This window comes from Elaeis guineensis, chromosome 5, assembly GCF_000442705.2.
Source record: "Elaeis guineensis isolate ETL-2024a chromosome 5, EG11, whole genome shotgun sequence".
NCBI classification, from domain to species: Eukaryota; Viridiplantae; Streptophyta; class Magnoliopsida; order Arecales; family Arecaceae; genus Elaeis; species Elaeis guineensis.
This window is the reverse complement of record NC_025997.2, coordinates 15720899-15737479: the sequence shown is the minus strand read 5'-3', so window position 1 is coordinate 15737479 and position 16581 is coordinate 15720899. Positions and strand designations below refer to the sequence as shown.

Genomic DNA, 16581 nt, shown 5'->3' with positions numbered 1-16581 from the left:
GGTATAGATATTTGACAAAATTTCTAGATTGGTTAAGAATGTCGTCTAACAAGGATGACAACTTATTTTGTCCCATTGGATACCCAATCTGACCCAACCCTAAATGGAAACTAGTAACTTGCAATGGATTTCATGGGGGAATGAATAAGGATAAAATTCATCTAAAAAATGTGACCCATATATATATTGCTCACAAGGATGACAACTTATTTTGTCCCATTGAATACCCAATCTGGCCCAACCCTAAATAGAAACTTGTAATCTACAATGAATTTGATGGGAGAATGAATAATGATAAATTCATCTAAAAAATGTGGCCTATATATATATTCGTCTAAAAACTACTACTCACGATAAAAAAAATAAAAAATTGATTTGCATGCAAAAGAAATGATTTTATAGTGTTATTCAACAAATCCATTGAATCCACCCTATCTAACTCACACTTCGAGGCTCTATCCACCCTATCCCGCCATAATGTAAATACAAGCATGGATAATAGCTTACCAACCTATACTCGATATGTTGCCGTCCATAATTGATAATCCAATTGATAAGATCAACTCATGTGAGCTTTGAGCTCCTAATGTTTACACTGGGACAAGTCTGGTTGGGAATAATCTTGTATGGCCCTATCAAAGTTGCCCATATTGCATGTAGGAGTGGCCAGTGGATCAAGTTTGGATTGGATGCAGATGGCTCAAAAGTTTATTAGCCCAAACTTAACTTGTTTATTAAACAAATTAAAAATTTAAATATGAATTTAACCTGTTTATTAACTAGGTAGTCAGATCTAACCTACATAACCCCTTTACTGTATAGGTTGAGCCAAGTTAAATGAGTTTGGTAGGTTAAGTATATCAAAATAAATAGGAGAGAAACAGATTAAGCATATTTTGAATGAGTTAGATATGTGTTAAACGCGTTAAACAAGTATAGTTATAACCTGATCCAAATATTAAATAAATCAAAAGTATAAACATGAACCTAACATGTTTAATAAACGGTCTAGATATCGATGAGCTTATGTTTCAAATTGATTTATATTAGATTGGAACATGCTTAAAATGAGTCATTTGTCGGTTCAATCGTTCGGTGGAGTTATAAATTGCCATCTCTGGTTGCACACTTCAAATTGCTTACAAAAAACGTGCATTTGAAAAGTGTAGGTTTTCTCAAAAGAAAAAAAGAGTTTAAAGGTGGAATCTTACTAGATATGGTCTAGTACGCGAATCAAAGTCTCCAAGCCTCCAACATTGGGCTTATGTAGGATCATTTTAGTCGGCTTTAGCTTACAAAATACCTTACCAATTTCTACCCAACCAAACCAAATCCCCAAAATTGAGCATTGAAACTTAACTAAATCACATTGAATGATATAAGAGATTTATGTCAAACCAAAATCTAGGCTAAGTAAAACATGATCAAAATTCTTAAGAAATTCATTCCTGCACAAATTGTGTTTTGGATTGTCAATTTGGGACGCAGATTAAGGTTAGGAGTCGGATAATCACGCCCATCGTTAGGCCATGCCGTAGTCATTGGCCATTTCCTTTTCGGGAACCATCCCTTCTCTAGATACTAGGAATATCACAGGCCATTTAACCTTCGAGACTCAAAATAAAGAAAAACAAATAAAAAAAGCAACAGACCACCTTTGTAAGGAGCCAATCGCGTCGAGCCTTTGGATGGCCACGAATAACCGGCCAACCGTCATGGAGAACCAGGTGCCGGTTCCCTCACCGAGAGGCGACGACGTCTACCTTCTTGGACCCACCGAGCAACATTGCTCGCGAGACCCCCTTCTCCTATAAAACCCACCACCGCTTCGTTTCAACGCCAGCCCAAGTCCTAGAGACCCCTGACAACAATTCCTCCCCAGAATAAAAGGAAAGCCCCCCAAATGTGCTCTTCCGATCGATACCCTAGCCGCGGCGATGCGGTCGCCGGGCCGGCGGCGGACTTCCGGCCGGCCTTCGACGTCCTTGACGCCGACCGCGATGGCAGGATCAGCCGCGACGACCTCAAGGCCTTCTACTCCTCCAACTTTGCCGCCTCCGCACCCAGCGAGGACGACATCGGCTCCATGATCTCCGCCGCCGACGCCGACCGCGACGGGTTCGTGGACTTCGACGAGTTCCAGCGCATGCTCGGCAGCGGGAGCGTCTCCGGCGGAGCCGGGTCGGTGATGGAGGAGGCGTTCCGGGTGATGGATCGGGACGGGGACGGGAAGGTGGGGTTCGAGGACCTGAAGGCGTTCTTGGGGTCGGCGGGTATCCCCGCCGGGGACGAGGAGATCAAGGCGATGATCCGGATGGGCGGCGGCGAGACGGCCGATGGTGTGAGCTTCGACGCCCTTGTGAATCTCCTGGCCGTCGATTCCGACAGCTCCAGGAATTGAATTGAATGCAGTCGCGGGGGTGCCGTGACTCCCCCAAGTAACTGCTGTCATGATGCGACTTTTGCCTTTTGGACGGTTCTGATTAACTTGGTTGGTCGGTACGTATCGGTTCCATGAAATAACTGTATTGTTTATTTTGGTAAAAGGTAAAATTTTCTGAACGGGAACGGTAATGGTCGGTTGGTCGCAGCAGATATCCCGTCAAAACGGAGGTAAATCACCCAAATCCATATCATTTTTCCAGTCCTAACGCAACGTAGTAAAATCTGTCATCTTCTTGGAAAATTCAGCCAACACCGTTACAATTTAGCTAGGTTGGATGGTTAACATATTCGCATTTCTAGTATGAAAACAGCATAAAGATAGTATCTTCTGCAAGAAATTAGTCACCTTCTTTCGTAGGAATCCATTATTATTAGACCTTGCAACGGCTGCTTCAAGATCTACATCGGCAAATAAAATAAAAAATTCACAATGTTTTGAAAATTATGCAAAATGCGATCCAATATTTATCACAAAAAAAAAAAAGGTCAATCATTCTTTCATGCAAAGATACAATTTGAATCCGAAATCAAGATATACTGAGGTTGGCATTGATGGATCATATGGGAGCTAATATGTCAGCAAAAAACTTATTTATTTGTGAGAAAAATACAAGTCTTACGAGTACTGAGGTTGACATTGATGGATTATATGGCACGCATGTTGTGGCCCATCGTTGAGATGAAACCGAGAGGCAATCAAAAATATTACTCCACAAATAGGTGCCCTCATTATAGTTCTTGGTAAGATAAACTGCCGAAAAAATGATGTTGAAATCCAAGCGATTGTTCCTCGGCAACTTCAACATTAATCGCCAAACTTCGCATTTGGATACATGGTTGGCCGTTCAAGGATAATATGGTATACCCGATGAACAAGCACAAGTCAAGAAACTAAGCAATAAATACAAAGTAGAGCCTTGGAGAATCCAAGCAAGGAGTAGCTAAATTATGAATGATGAGCGAAGATGGTGGTTCATAATAAACAACATCACCATGCCCTACTTAAATACTGGGATGGTGTAAAAACAAGAACAACAAATGTAACCAATATTAACTTGCAAAGGAGATTGCATCAACGGAAATATGTAGTCATGAGAGGCTATCAGGCTTCTTCGGATAAAGCACAGGTCCACAGCAGCTCCATACACTTGCAAATCGACAAGGTAGACCTTCCAAGTTATCCTTAAAGATAAGGTTTCGAAGGGGCTGTTTGGGATGCGATGATAACCCCAAGATAAAGGGTGATATAGATGACGATAATAAGATTACAGTGTTTAGTTATACCACAGTGATCTTTTGTGACAATAATCTCAAATTATCCACATTTTTTCGGTCACCACTCAACCTCATAATAGAAAATCTTTTCTTGAGAATGAGTATCTAGGATCATCTAAGGACAGTGATTTGGGACTTTAATTTGAAGACAAAAATATCCTCAGCCAGTCCAGTAGAAAAATTAATATATCATTAATATATTATATCAATATTTATATATTATAAATATATTATATATATTATTTATAATATTATATTATAATATATTATTAATTATAATTTACATATTATTTAGTTATATTTTTAAATTATAATAGAAATATATTATTGTACTTTATATTTATATTATATAATTATTTAATGTTTTACTTCTATTTGCCTTAATTTTTTGATCAAGAAAATATTAATTTTAATAATAATTAATATATTTTTTTATAAAATTAATAATTTTTTAGGATTAATAAATATATTTTTATGAAATTTATTAATAAATATTAATTAATATATTAATAATTTATTATAATATATTTTATACGATTAATAAGTATATTTTTATGGAATATATCAGAGAGTAGTTTTAGTATTATATGGTGAATAATCTCGAATTTTTATAGAATATCAAATAAGTTATTCGTAGATATCCAAATATTTTTAATTACCGATACATAGCATACTAAATACGGTGATCTTAAATCATCAGGAGTTAAATTATCCTAGTAGAAAGATTAGCAATAATCTAACATCACCTAAGTGATCCATCTTTTTGCTCTTCTCTACATTGCAAGACTAGTTCAAATCAATGTAGAGATCACATACTAAATCACCCCATCAATAAATAAAGGTGTGGTATGTATGTGATATTTGGAATGTTGGTTAGTGCTGTTGGCTCGTTCTTAGCAAACAAGTGAACTAGGGTGCAACGTTGCCATGAATAGACTGGGGAAGTGCGGGAAGCGAGAACAAGAAACTGTGACTATGATCATTAGCATTGAAGAGATCGACGTTGTTACAATAAACAGGCTGCTGGAGGGAGCAAAAGAAATAAGAGGATAGGTTGTTGTTGCAAGTGTTGCCTTATTGGAACAAAGTAGATGTAGGTTGCATCAGCTATGTTCCAGTGGCCAAAGAGGAGATGGGATGGTCGAGCTCGCCCTTGAAAGCCGCGGTGCGGTGGTGCAATAGATTGGAAGGAGGGCTGGCCCGATTGCACGGTTGACTATCAGACGCGCGAAACAATCCTGGCCGTCCATTTCGGAACACAGCCGGTGAAACATGCTTCGCGGGGGCTCTAGCCGTGCCGCTTTCCAAGTGCTCGGGGCATTTCCATGAGATTGTCACGGGAGGGCGGTCGTCGTGGGGACTAATCCACCCTTTATAAGGGGTGGCTGCGGTGGTGAACTTTTTATTTTTAAATTGTATGATAGGAACGATACCAACATATAATTTACATACCTGCGGGTTATTTGTAAAATTTTCATGCTAATTTCAAATCAGCCGGCAAAGTACTTACCGATTCTATTTTAGAAAAAATATACAAGTAACCCCCTATAGAACGCTAATCTATTATACATATATATAAATGAAGCAGCTGTGTTGAGACGTCCTCATTTGACACTTTGCTAAAAAAAATACATGATGCTTGGCTATATATATATATATATATATATATATATATATATATATATATATATATATATATATATATATATATATATTTTTTTTTTTTTTTTTTTTATGCGGAGGTGTTACCCAAGAGCTCCGCGGGGTCCCAATCGCGGAAGTCGACGGAAGCAGGGACTACGGCTGGGATGGAGACGGGATCGGTGGCAGAGGAGGGGAGAGGGTTTTGCTTTTGGAGAATCCTCCCAGACGGTGACGTCGGATGGACAGTGGCGGGGAATGTGAAGGTAGGGGGCTTCTTGGGGTTGGGCTCACAGGCGGTGAAGGAGTGGTTGATGTTGGCGATAGTCGTCTTTCTGGACAGCACCAACAGCGGGGGTACGATCTTGCTGGACTTTTTGGATACCAACGGAGGTATTGCCCAAGATCTCCGCGGGGTCCCAATCGCAGAAGGCGACGAAAGCAGGGGCTGGAGTTGGGGCTAGGATAGAGACGGGACCGGTGGCAGAAGAGGGGGGAGGGTTTTGCCTTTGGAGAATCCTATTAGACGGTGATGCCGGATGGACAGTGGCGGGGAGTGTGAAGGTGGGGGTCTTCTTGGGGTTAGGTTTGCGGGCGGTGAAGGAGCGGTTGATGTTGGCGACGGTCGTCTTTCTGGGCGGCACTGGCAGTAGGGGTATGATCTTGTTGGGCCTTTTGGATACCATGTATCCAAAAAATCACGTGCGCGGAAGTGGATCATAGGAGCTGGGGCCATCGCACATCATCATCGGAGTGCTGCCTGGGCTCAATGTGTCGGCCGTCGTGCGTCGGCAGCGGCGGTCGTTGCCCATCATCATCGACAGCCTCTCCCTCTCCGTCGTCGTAAGTGTTCGTGGAAGTGAATCGAAAGGAATTGAGGCCGTCACGCGTCGTTTCTCGGAGCTCTATCTTTCTCTATCGTTTGATCGATGGACCTCAAGTCGATGATGGACAGTCCCTAGATGGAGGAAAGCCACTCATTCTTTCTCAACTAGATGAAGGAGTCCTTCATCTGCTGAATGGTGTAGACCTCCAAGCATCATGTTCCGCCTTGACAGTGCCATCGAGTCCACCCGCGACTTCCATGGTCCATGGCAGAGCTGCGGCATTGGTTGGCCCGAGCAATCGCTGGTGTTGGTAGAGGAGGAGCCAGGTAGGGCCTAGGATTCCACTGCTTTTTTGATTGAAAATGAATCATTGGCATGGTACAGCATTCTCGATGGGAAAGTGATCGGAGACCATTTGCTCGATCACATCAGGATCCGATGATGTCGAGAAAAGATTAAAAAAATAAATAATGAATTATGAAAATAACCTCAGATATTTTGAGTTTGTTCGGTGGCCTTTTATTTTAGAAGAAGGGGTTGTTAAGAATTGACGTTTGTTATGATGACCACAAACTACTTGCTTTCGAATCTGATAAAATATCTGCAACTCTCTTTGACATCTGCACTCAATTGTTTACAAAACATATCTGTCGTTTTGTGATTCTTTTGATAGAGAAATGAGAAAGAGATAATATATACTTTCGATTCTTGATTTATGGGACGATGAGATTAATGTTGATCGAGGATTGCTGAGAAAATTTAAAATTTTTGATGTCAAATAATTTTTAACCCTTCAAATTTTTGTTTCTTTCTATTCAAATATTTTTTTTTTACATATTTGATTATATTTTTTATAATTTTTTTTGATGATTTTAAATAATTTTATTATGATATAAAAATAATTGATTATGAGCTTTTTATGGCTTTAGTAACTGTTTATGGTGAATAGTGAATGGCTTAATTCATTATGGATATTTATTTTTTAATTTTAATTTTTTAAAATTTAAATTGAATGGTAGATCAACTCAATAACTACGTACCGCGCATTGTACGGATCTTAAGCTAGTATTTTTATATAGCCTTCGGCATCCGATTCAAGCGCAAAACCACCGCGATAGAATATGCCTCCCTTGCTGCTGCGAAAGCTTATTCAGTTATTCTTCCCCCTTTTCCATCCCCTTGAAACCCCGATCTACCGTCCACGTTCCCACCCCCTCCAGTCTTCCCCGTCTTTCCTGCTTCTCCACCGCTGGGAAGCATGGCCCGGACGCTAGCCATGGCCTCCGGCCGCCGGCGGAGCAACGCCGCCGCTCGCGCCTCGCATCCCCAGCCGCAGAAAGTGGAGTTGGGCAAGGTCTCGGCCGTCTTCTTCAACACTGACGGAGTCCTCTGCAACAGTGAAGAGGCGTCGCGGATGGCCGCGGTTGACGTTTTCGCCGAGATGGGCGTGTCCGTCAGTCTTCTTGAGCAACGGTGGATTTGTTTCAAGGTTGATGCAAATTTGGCTGCTTCTGGCTTGGCCATTTCCATTTAAGTGCTTTCGCTTCTCTTTGTTTAATTGCTTGCTTGGTAAGTTATGTGTCTATATTGGCCTTATATCATGTAGTAAGGACTGGGAGAAGATAGAAGGTTCCAGTGTTTTTCAGTTTCTTTAAAAAAATGTACATGATCTGCAATATATCACAATCAAATTGTCGAAGCATTTTGTTCCTATGTTTCATGTTAATTTTGTCCAATTAAAAACCCCTAGGGACAAAATCTTGTTATTAGTTGTTGGACTTGACAACCAGAACACCTGAGCTTCTAAACTTTTGGTAGCAAACATATTGTTTGACACCTAGAATGCTAATAATTCTCAAATTGAAGTAAAGGAAATTAATAAGGAAAAAACAGCCAGTATGGTTAGAATTATGTTTCTAGATCTTGATGAAAAAAAAAAAGTTTCTTCAAGGAACTTCTTCAATATATGACATGTCAAACCATTGAAGTAGATTGATAGAAAGTAACCTTGGAGATGATTCTGGTTCTTTATTTGCTACACATATGTGTATAAATATTTACCTACATGCATACATACATATGTACATATATATGTATATGTATGGAGAGAGAGTTAAGCTGGAATGTTTTTGACAGCATTTGATATCAAATGCTTCCTAGTCGAAAACAATGAAGGACCTCTCAAAATGAAAATCAGGACAGTTAAGTTTAACCTAAGATATATAACATGCTTATAATTTTCCTTTTTTTTTTTGGTAATTTTGAGTTATTTTCCTATGCATCAAACTAGGAAAATATGAATGGTAGAAATATACTTACTGTTGAAAAACATAGCATAAATTAACTGTTTTCCAATTCTAGATCATTGATCCTAATTTACATATATTAAAACATGTACATATCAAATTTTAACTAATTTGCGTGTGTTTCCAAACTATAGGGCAAGCTGAAGCATGATGTCGCCATTGAAATGGTCAACTTTATTTTCATTTGACCTGCAGGTAACAGATCTCAAAAATGCATAATTTTTTATTTCTAGCTAATTGAAAGACTATAGATCATGATCAATGGTGCTGATTTTCATTTTGAGAGGGCATTCATTGTTTTTAACTAGGAAGCTTCTGGAGCCAAATGCTCTCAGAAGCGTCCTAGCCTTACTTTATTCTATTCTTCTCCCCACCCGCCCCTCTCTCTCTTCTATATATATATCCATCCATCCATCCATCAATCTGTCTATGTGTATATGCATTTGGAGCCAAATGCTCTCAAAAGCATCCTAGCCTAACTCTCTCTCTCTCTCTCTCTCTCCCCCTCTCTCTCTGTGTGGGGGGGAGAAAGCTTCTGTATGGAAGGCATATTGCCATCCATGAATAAGCACTATGCTTTAAGCCATTAAATTTTTTGATTGACTTTTATGCTGTCAACTCTAGATATGGTCTTTACAAAATATGAACTACTTATGATGAGTGACTCCATATGAGAGAACAAAATGGACCATTGAACTGCAAAGTAACAGTTCTACTAATTTACTTGCTGCAATGGCAAGGGTATATGTTTACCCTTTAGAAACTAAATTGTACTTGCAGACCCTGAATTATGTAGAGGAACCATTACATATGCTGAACTTTTATTCCCTTTTATAGTTTTATCCCCCTAGATGCACAAGGATTATAGTGGTTTGTCTTTCTTTAAATGCTACAAGTTTCATGGATTTGGTAATGGTGTGGAACCTGTTCTGCATATCAGATTTGATGCTATTGCTTCTGCTGATGCCTTTGAGAACTTAAAGCCTGCTCCGATATATTCTTAGCCACATCAAAGAGCTTGAGCGTACCCTCAAGTTAGGTAAAGGATGCCATTTATCTTTTATTGGACTAGAGCACATTTATTTTTGTCATCACTCACTGCTAAGGAATCTAGCATTTTTGTCAAGAAATTTTGCTATAATTATGAAACTCAAGATGATTATCAGTATACTATATTTATCGTTTATTTATTTATTCATTTTTAATGCATTTCTTACTTTTTTGATAATATTTATACTTTTCATTAATGTTGCTGCATTTTTGTGTACATTCTAGAGATTTGGAGCTTGCTGCGCAGTATATCTTTATTAACAAGTTCAAAGCTACAGCCTGGTATCCATGATCTTCATTATCCTTTGTTGTGCTGAAGTGAGGTTAGATACTCAGGCCATCTTTTGTGAGGTTCATTTTTCTCTGCTCTCTAAACCTCCCAATGAGGATGGTTATCAATCGTAGCCAATTCACATTTCATTTGATTATTGTTGAATATGTCAGTTGACCCTTCTTGTTATACAACTACTAGATCTATAATTAAATATGATTAATGACAAGTATCTTCTATTCAGAAATGTGCAATAACAAGATCATCACAAAGATTGGCTTTCAAAATCACTTTTGGTTTGTAAAGTTCAAATTAAGGCTTGCTATGTAGGATCGAACTATTTCATGTGGACTAGATGTCTCCAAAGCAGATGAATAAAGTTATATCTCTCTGGATCAGCTTTATGTAAGAAAGAAAAGAGACCGGAAAACTGGGACAAGGAATATAAAGAGATGACCTAATAGAGCTAGTAATCAACTGGTGGCACAAATTTGGCTGTGTTGTATACTATGACTGCATGATTGTTTTGGGGTCAGCACCAAGAACTTCTCAAATGATTTGAAAAAATTGTAACAGTAGGGTTATATGGAGTCAGATAACACAAGGAAGAGCACCTAATGTTCCCTTATTGATTGTAAAAACTTGAATGCAATTTGGTTTCTGTAGTTTTGAAGGCATCCCAACAACTCTAGGCTTATTTTGATATTGGCTACATGATAGTTTTGTTGACTTTCTATAAGAAAAGCCAGATTTTGTGATGTTAATTATCATTCCCTATGTGGACACAAAATTTCATTGGTTGAATCAACATGTAGTAAACGAGAATTTAGACTTTTTATATGACTCTTAGAAGCCATTTCAGGATCCTTGATGCAATATGATTTGGGTCTTGATTTATGGTAGTGATCGGATTCTATTGGTATAGTTTTAGTTAGTTGGATGCATCCCCCTATGCGTCAGACTTGGCGTCTTTCCACCCTGCATCCTACACAGAGTATGTGAGCAAAGGTTCTCTTGGGGCTCTCTTTTTTGATGACAATTGTTTGGGCATTTCTTGGGTCTACTTGTGTTTGACATAGGCAACCTCATTTCTTCATCATGAAGTTCTTTTGGTAGGAGACATTGTTCCATATTTCTAATGAAGTTGTAGAGTTAATAGATTATTGTCACATTTTTTTAAGCATTGTCTTGTCTTGATAGAGATCAGGCTATACTCAATAGCTGTTGGAAAATGGATAGACTAATTAAGAAGCTATGGACTTAGCTGGGTTTTGGGTTAATATTTTGATCCGGTATTTCTAGTAGGCTTGTTTATGGGCTGGGCCTGGTTAGGTTTTGCCAAAGGTCAACAGATTTTCTTGGGCCTAGGCTTGGCCGAGCTTAGCCTTTGGGCCTACCCTCTAGGTCCGAGCCGGCTCTTACTTGGGCTTTGGGCCTCAGGCTGAGCCTTGGGCTTCATGACTGCTCTAATTTTTTTTAAATAAAAAATAGTTAAAAATATTTTTAGAAAATACTAAATATAAATAATAAAATATCATCAACAACCGACAATATGTCCCGTTAATCAATAACAATTGTCAATTAAGTCTATAAACACATCAAACATAAACAAATAACACAAGAAAAATAAAAAAAAAATCAGATCGGGCTGGGCTTGGGCTGGCTTCAATCCCCATGTCCAAGCTCACCCAGGCTTTAATCCCCAAGCCTGATTGCTTGTCTAATAAATGACTTCCTGAAGAAGGAGTGTCTTTTAGAAAAGTAGTAGCCTAAATGCTATCTGTTTTGTTGATGAGATAGGTACTCTGGACTTAGAAGGCATGCATCTTTGTAGCTTGTAGTTTAATTGTTCACCATTGTAGATTGTCGTGCTAGAAGACAAAGATGAACCAATCTCTATGGTAGGCCTTTCTAGTTAAGAATTTGATACCTTGTGACATGAATTAGTGCAGAAGTTTGTACTTATATGAAGCAAGGATGAGCTAATCCGTCATGGTAGGTATTTCTAGCTACAATGGACTGCTTGCAAAAGTGACTCCTCGCTATTTAAATTTTAGTTGAGGAGCAAGTGTTTTAAGACATTTGACTTGCTTCATAGGACTTAACACCCAATCTTAAACCAACCCCAATACTTGCTCCTTTACTCCAGCATAAGCATCTTTTATCCAAAGAAGTTATATAAGAGTTAGTTCAGGTAAAACTTTATTCTCTATTTGCAGTCTGTGGTAATCTGTCAAAGTAGGTATTTCTAGCTACAATGGATTGCCCACAAAAGTGACTGCTCACTATTTATGTTAGTTGAGGAGCAAGTGTTATTAAGACATTTGACTTGCTTCATAGGACTTAATACCCAAGCTTAAACCAAACCCAATATTTGCTCCTTTACTCCATCTTAAGTATCTTGTATGCCAAAGAAGTTATATCAAAGTTAATTCAGTTAAAACTTTATTGTTTACTTCCATCTGTGCCCTGAATATGTCGAAGTTCACAAAATAGTTATCGCTGTTGTATTTGCAATTCCTAAATGCTGTCTTGTATTTTCTACGGGAACTGTTTGTCACAAAATAATTATCACTGTTGTATATGCAATATTCCTAAATGCTGTCTTGTATTTTATATGGGAACTGTTTGCCTCTCATATTGGTTCCTCTTGAAGCCTACTAAATGGTTAACTAAGAGACATTTGTGTTTATCGTTAATGGGCTTTGCGTGACAGAAGCACAATAGTCATCTTCTAATATGATAAAATAATAGATGCCTCATTTTTTTGATTCTGAATGGCAGGAAGCCCTTGGCAAATTTGATGTGGAATCTGAGCCTGCAAATGCAATTAATATTCAACTTTCAAACAGAAATTTAAACCAGGATGGAGCTGCATTGCTTCATTGCAGAACAATTCCACCTGCAACTGGTAGAATGAACTGTGAGGTATTCTTTCTGACAAAAGGTTCCTAGATTCAGGTAATTTTTGTAAACTAAGAGAAACACAGTTATCTATCCTTGAAAATTTTTTGAGCATGAGGATGTAAATGGTCCACAATTTATGATGTTTCAACTTTCATGGTAAAAATAGACTTTAACACGTGTAAATAGGAGAGATTCAGCAATTAATTGTCCTTAATTTATGTAATTCGTGATTGCATAAACTCTATTGGTCGTTAATAGATCCTTGAAATTAGCATACTAAAGGATAGCAGTGGACCCTTTAAGACAAAATTGGTGCATCCATTTGTCAGTAGAACTACTCATATCACATCATCATCATCATATATTGATTCTGTATCATACATCTTGGTACATGCTAAAGAATTGAAGATTATTCTAAATGCCTTTTCTCAAACAATTAAGGTACTTCAGTAGATTTAAACTGCAGGTTTTACTCCGTTCTTGCTGCTGTTTCTGTCATTATCACATTATACCCATAGATCTGGAAATGGCAGACTTGTTACTGCTAATCTTGGAAGCTATTTGAGACAAATAGATGTGAGAGTTCTAACTAACAGTGGTATTTCTGACCGTTGATACTATCTCGAGAGTGGAATCGGTGCTGTTGCATTTGACTGGTTTACGACTGTAAGGAGGGCGAGGTTTGCCTACACCGATCTCTGGTGTTTGATGCATCATTCTGACAAGGAGAGTCAGAGTCTTCAAAGGCCAAAGTCTCACACTCATATGTTGTTACTTCCAAAGTCCCTTCAGGTACATCATAGTTAATATCTAGCAAATAGGTCATTAAAAATATAACATAATAACTATATGTTTTGTTCCTTTATTGACATCTTTTACTTATTTCATAAGTCCATAATGGCAATAAATGTCACGAGCTTTTCTTTTTTTCCCCAGATGTATGGGATTGATAAACATTAGGTCTAATAATTGTATGTTCTGTTCACTTATTGACGTGTTTTGAACTTATTCATAATTCATAAAGCCACCATCACATTAGACATCCCGAACATCTTTTGTTTTTGTTTTCCAATTTGTTGTTTTGAAAATGTTGGGTTTATGATTGTCAGTTTATGCCCCACATATTGGGTGAGAGGATAAATGTTGAGACCCCGAATCACATTCTGCAACTCTAAGACTACCAGAGAAGTTTTTTTCATTGAGTGGGAAACCATGAAATCATTTCCCTTCTCTTAATTTGCTGTATTGTATGTCTTATTTTGTGTGTCAGCCTACGGACTTAGTTGTTTTTACACTACCAGTGATGGCTCAGGAAGGACCTGCTCTGCCTTGTGTCTTTGGAATTTGTACAGGTGCAGTCATCTTGAGGTGATTTGGCCATGTTTGGTGCCTCATATTATACAAGGGCATATGAATATCTAGCCCCCTCCATGCCTAGCTAAAAGACATCTAAATGAAGACTCCTTTCAGTCATATTCTTATTGCATGATTAAGGTATGTCACTCTCTTTCGTGGGGCCAATATTTTATTTAAACAGGGTAGACATGGTATGTACCTAAACTTTTAAGTAAAGCAATCATTTGATATGTTCTCTGATAGATTTAGAGCATGAGACCTAAACACATGCTTGCCTATTTGAAAACTATGATTTTCTAAACTGTTCCCTGTCCTTGATCTGAAACGAATAGGAAATTGGAGGATTAGCAAGAAAGTGGGTTGGATATATATTAGAATAAGGTTGAATTTTATTGCTCATCGCGGAACCATTAGGTCGGTAATGGTTCTTATCTAATGTTGGCTGTTAGGAGGGATCAAAACACCAGAGAAAACTCATGATCTGCTTGGACCCTACAAATTGACATGTACAGGATTAAACAATCCTTGTTCAGCTGGATCACATTATCCAAAAGATTCATCTAAACTTCCTGTCGCTTATGATTCAGGTCTATACAATAGTATGCTTATTAGATTGGGATCAATACATCAAGGAGAATGTTTTAGTATTCAATCTGGCTTTTGAACCTTTGATTATATTTAATTTATGCTACAGCTGTGATATGCCTTGCCCTGTCAGTTTTCTGAAAGCAAAATAGTGGCAAAAACAGGAAATCCTGTCTTTAGAGCATTCTAATCTTACCCAAGTTAATATCTTTTTGTTCATAGTCAATATATATATTTTTTTAACCCATTGCCAACCATAAAAATGCATTCAATCCCAATCCAGTCGTATGATGCAGGTGCCCAACATATTGCATGTTCTATAGGGAATTTCTCCCTGCTTTCCGTATTGAAGACTCACAGGTTAGTTTTCCAACACCAGGGCAAGCAAGAAAATCATATATGGTGGAGGCCTTATGGAGAAGCCTAGGTTTTTTGGTGCAGCTAGACTACGGACAATGATTTCCACTTTGACAGCACGTTTTAATGTAATCAAAATCCAATATCGTCATGACATGATGTCTTTGCAAGAGTCGGTATGTGGGGTATGGACACCAAGTGCTAAAGATTTATCCATTCCATGGTGCGGCCATGAACCACGTGTCAGAACAGTAGAATGACTAGGTTAATAGCCTTCACATCCTATAAGTCACTATCTTAGCGTCGGTTGTTTCAGATAACCAACAAGTGCATTTCTTTATTGTAGGGTCTTGTGAATTGGAAGTGTTATCTGAACCCAGATAATGGAGGCTATCAAAGTCATCCCTTTAGTCTTGCTTTTATGTAGATCGTTATCCATCATGATGTTTCGCCCTCTTTTGTCCGGTGCTCTGTTAGTTATCAGATGACCACCAAATAAGAATATTTGTTTGAAAGATGGACCTGTTTCACCTAAAAACTGAAAGGAAAGGATATGCAAGTAGGCGTTAGAAATACTGCTGTTGGAGAGAAACATGATGAGTACATCATAATAGTTCCGAGTGCTTAATCTCTGATTATGTGGAATATTTAATATTAGAAGCATCATAATCATATTTTATTAAATCGACAACATTATTATTTGAGGGAAGATTGGCAGTAACTGTTAAACGAATTGCCAAAGGTGTGTTATCTTGCGTCATTAATGCCTTTGCATTACCTCATCTGCCTCATAACTATTACATGATTCACTTGCTTCACTTGGAAAGGGTCATTTAAGTTGAACATTTAAACAAGTTAAGCTACGACATAGAGCACACATGTGATTTTATACGAATATTTATACTTGGATATTCCCCACTAATCGTAATGCTCGGGATTGTGATTTATGGTGGAGGGTATGGTAACATATTTATCAGCAAGTTATAGGGCAGTGACCATCAGTAATTTTGTTGCATGCTACTTAGTTAGCATATGGATGTGTCCCTGCATTGATCACCAATTGCTGTTTTGGATATTTTTTTTTATTTGTTTGTTCAATCTCCATTGGATGATGCACTTGCTTACGTTAAATATAGGAAAATAATTTTTTGATCTGCCTTTGTGACGAATATGTGGAAGAACTCTTTCCACTCCGAGAAAGCAGGAAAAGAGGCCAAAACCTGGAGATGATGACATTTAAATTTTTGCATCGAGAAAGAAAATTATAATAAAGCTGGCGAAAAGGAAAAGGGGGAAGAAGCACAATTATGAAGAGGTTAGGAAATGGGGCCGAGCAAACTATATAGTTTCATATGCATGTCGTGCTTCCATCACCCACCAGTCATTCCAAGGGGACAAAACAAAATGGTTATCATCCCCAGGAAACCGTATGGTGGAAGACAATGACAGGGAGAACAGCCACCGAGACAATTACACGGAATAATCTTAGCTTTAGGAAATCGTGATTGTTATATAAGAGGTTAGAAAACAGGGTAGCGGCTATGTGGGGACACCATTCGGT

The 16581-nt window shown here is 38.2% G+C and overlaps 1 protein-coding gene and 1 long non-coding RNA gene across 8 annotated transcripts; both read left to right on the top strand.

The window, feature by feature from the left end:
* The first annotated feature begins 1522 nt into the window (after positions 1-1522).
* On the top strand, positions 1523-2796 carry LOC105044995 (calcium-binding protein CP1). Its single transcript, XM_010923136.4, has one exon. The coding sequence runs from the start codon at positions 1904-1906 to the stop codon at positions 2399-2401; it is 498 nt and encodes a 165-aa protein (XP_010921438.2). The 5' UTR covers positions 1523-1903; the 3' UTR covers positions 2402-2796.
* A 4474-nt stretch (positions 2797-7270) lies between these two features.
* Positions 7271-15430, top strand: LOC105044994 (uncharacterized). 7 transcript variants are annotated; one of them, XR_012141405.1, is made up of 8 exons: positions 7271-7677; positions 8629-8689; positions 9435-9533; positions 9770-9867; positions 12600-12776; positions 13189-13514; positions 14075-14216; positions 14960-15430. It is a non-coding gene; the product is annotated as an uncharacterized lncRNA (long non-coding RNA). The 7 variants fall into 7 exon arrangements; XR_012141402.1 differs by having other exon boundaries at positions 12600-13514; positions 14960-15284; positions 15367-15430; XR_012141407.1 differs by having other exon boundaries at positions 9435-9528; positions 12600-13514.
* Positions 15431-16581: the final 1151 nt, after the last annotated feature.

Excerpts from the sequence above, each read along its gene's own strand:
- LOC105044995 (XM_010923136.4), top strand. The coding sequence starts at position 1,904 with ATGTGCTCTTCCGATCGATACCCTAGCCGCGGCGATGCGGTCGCCGGG.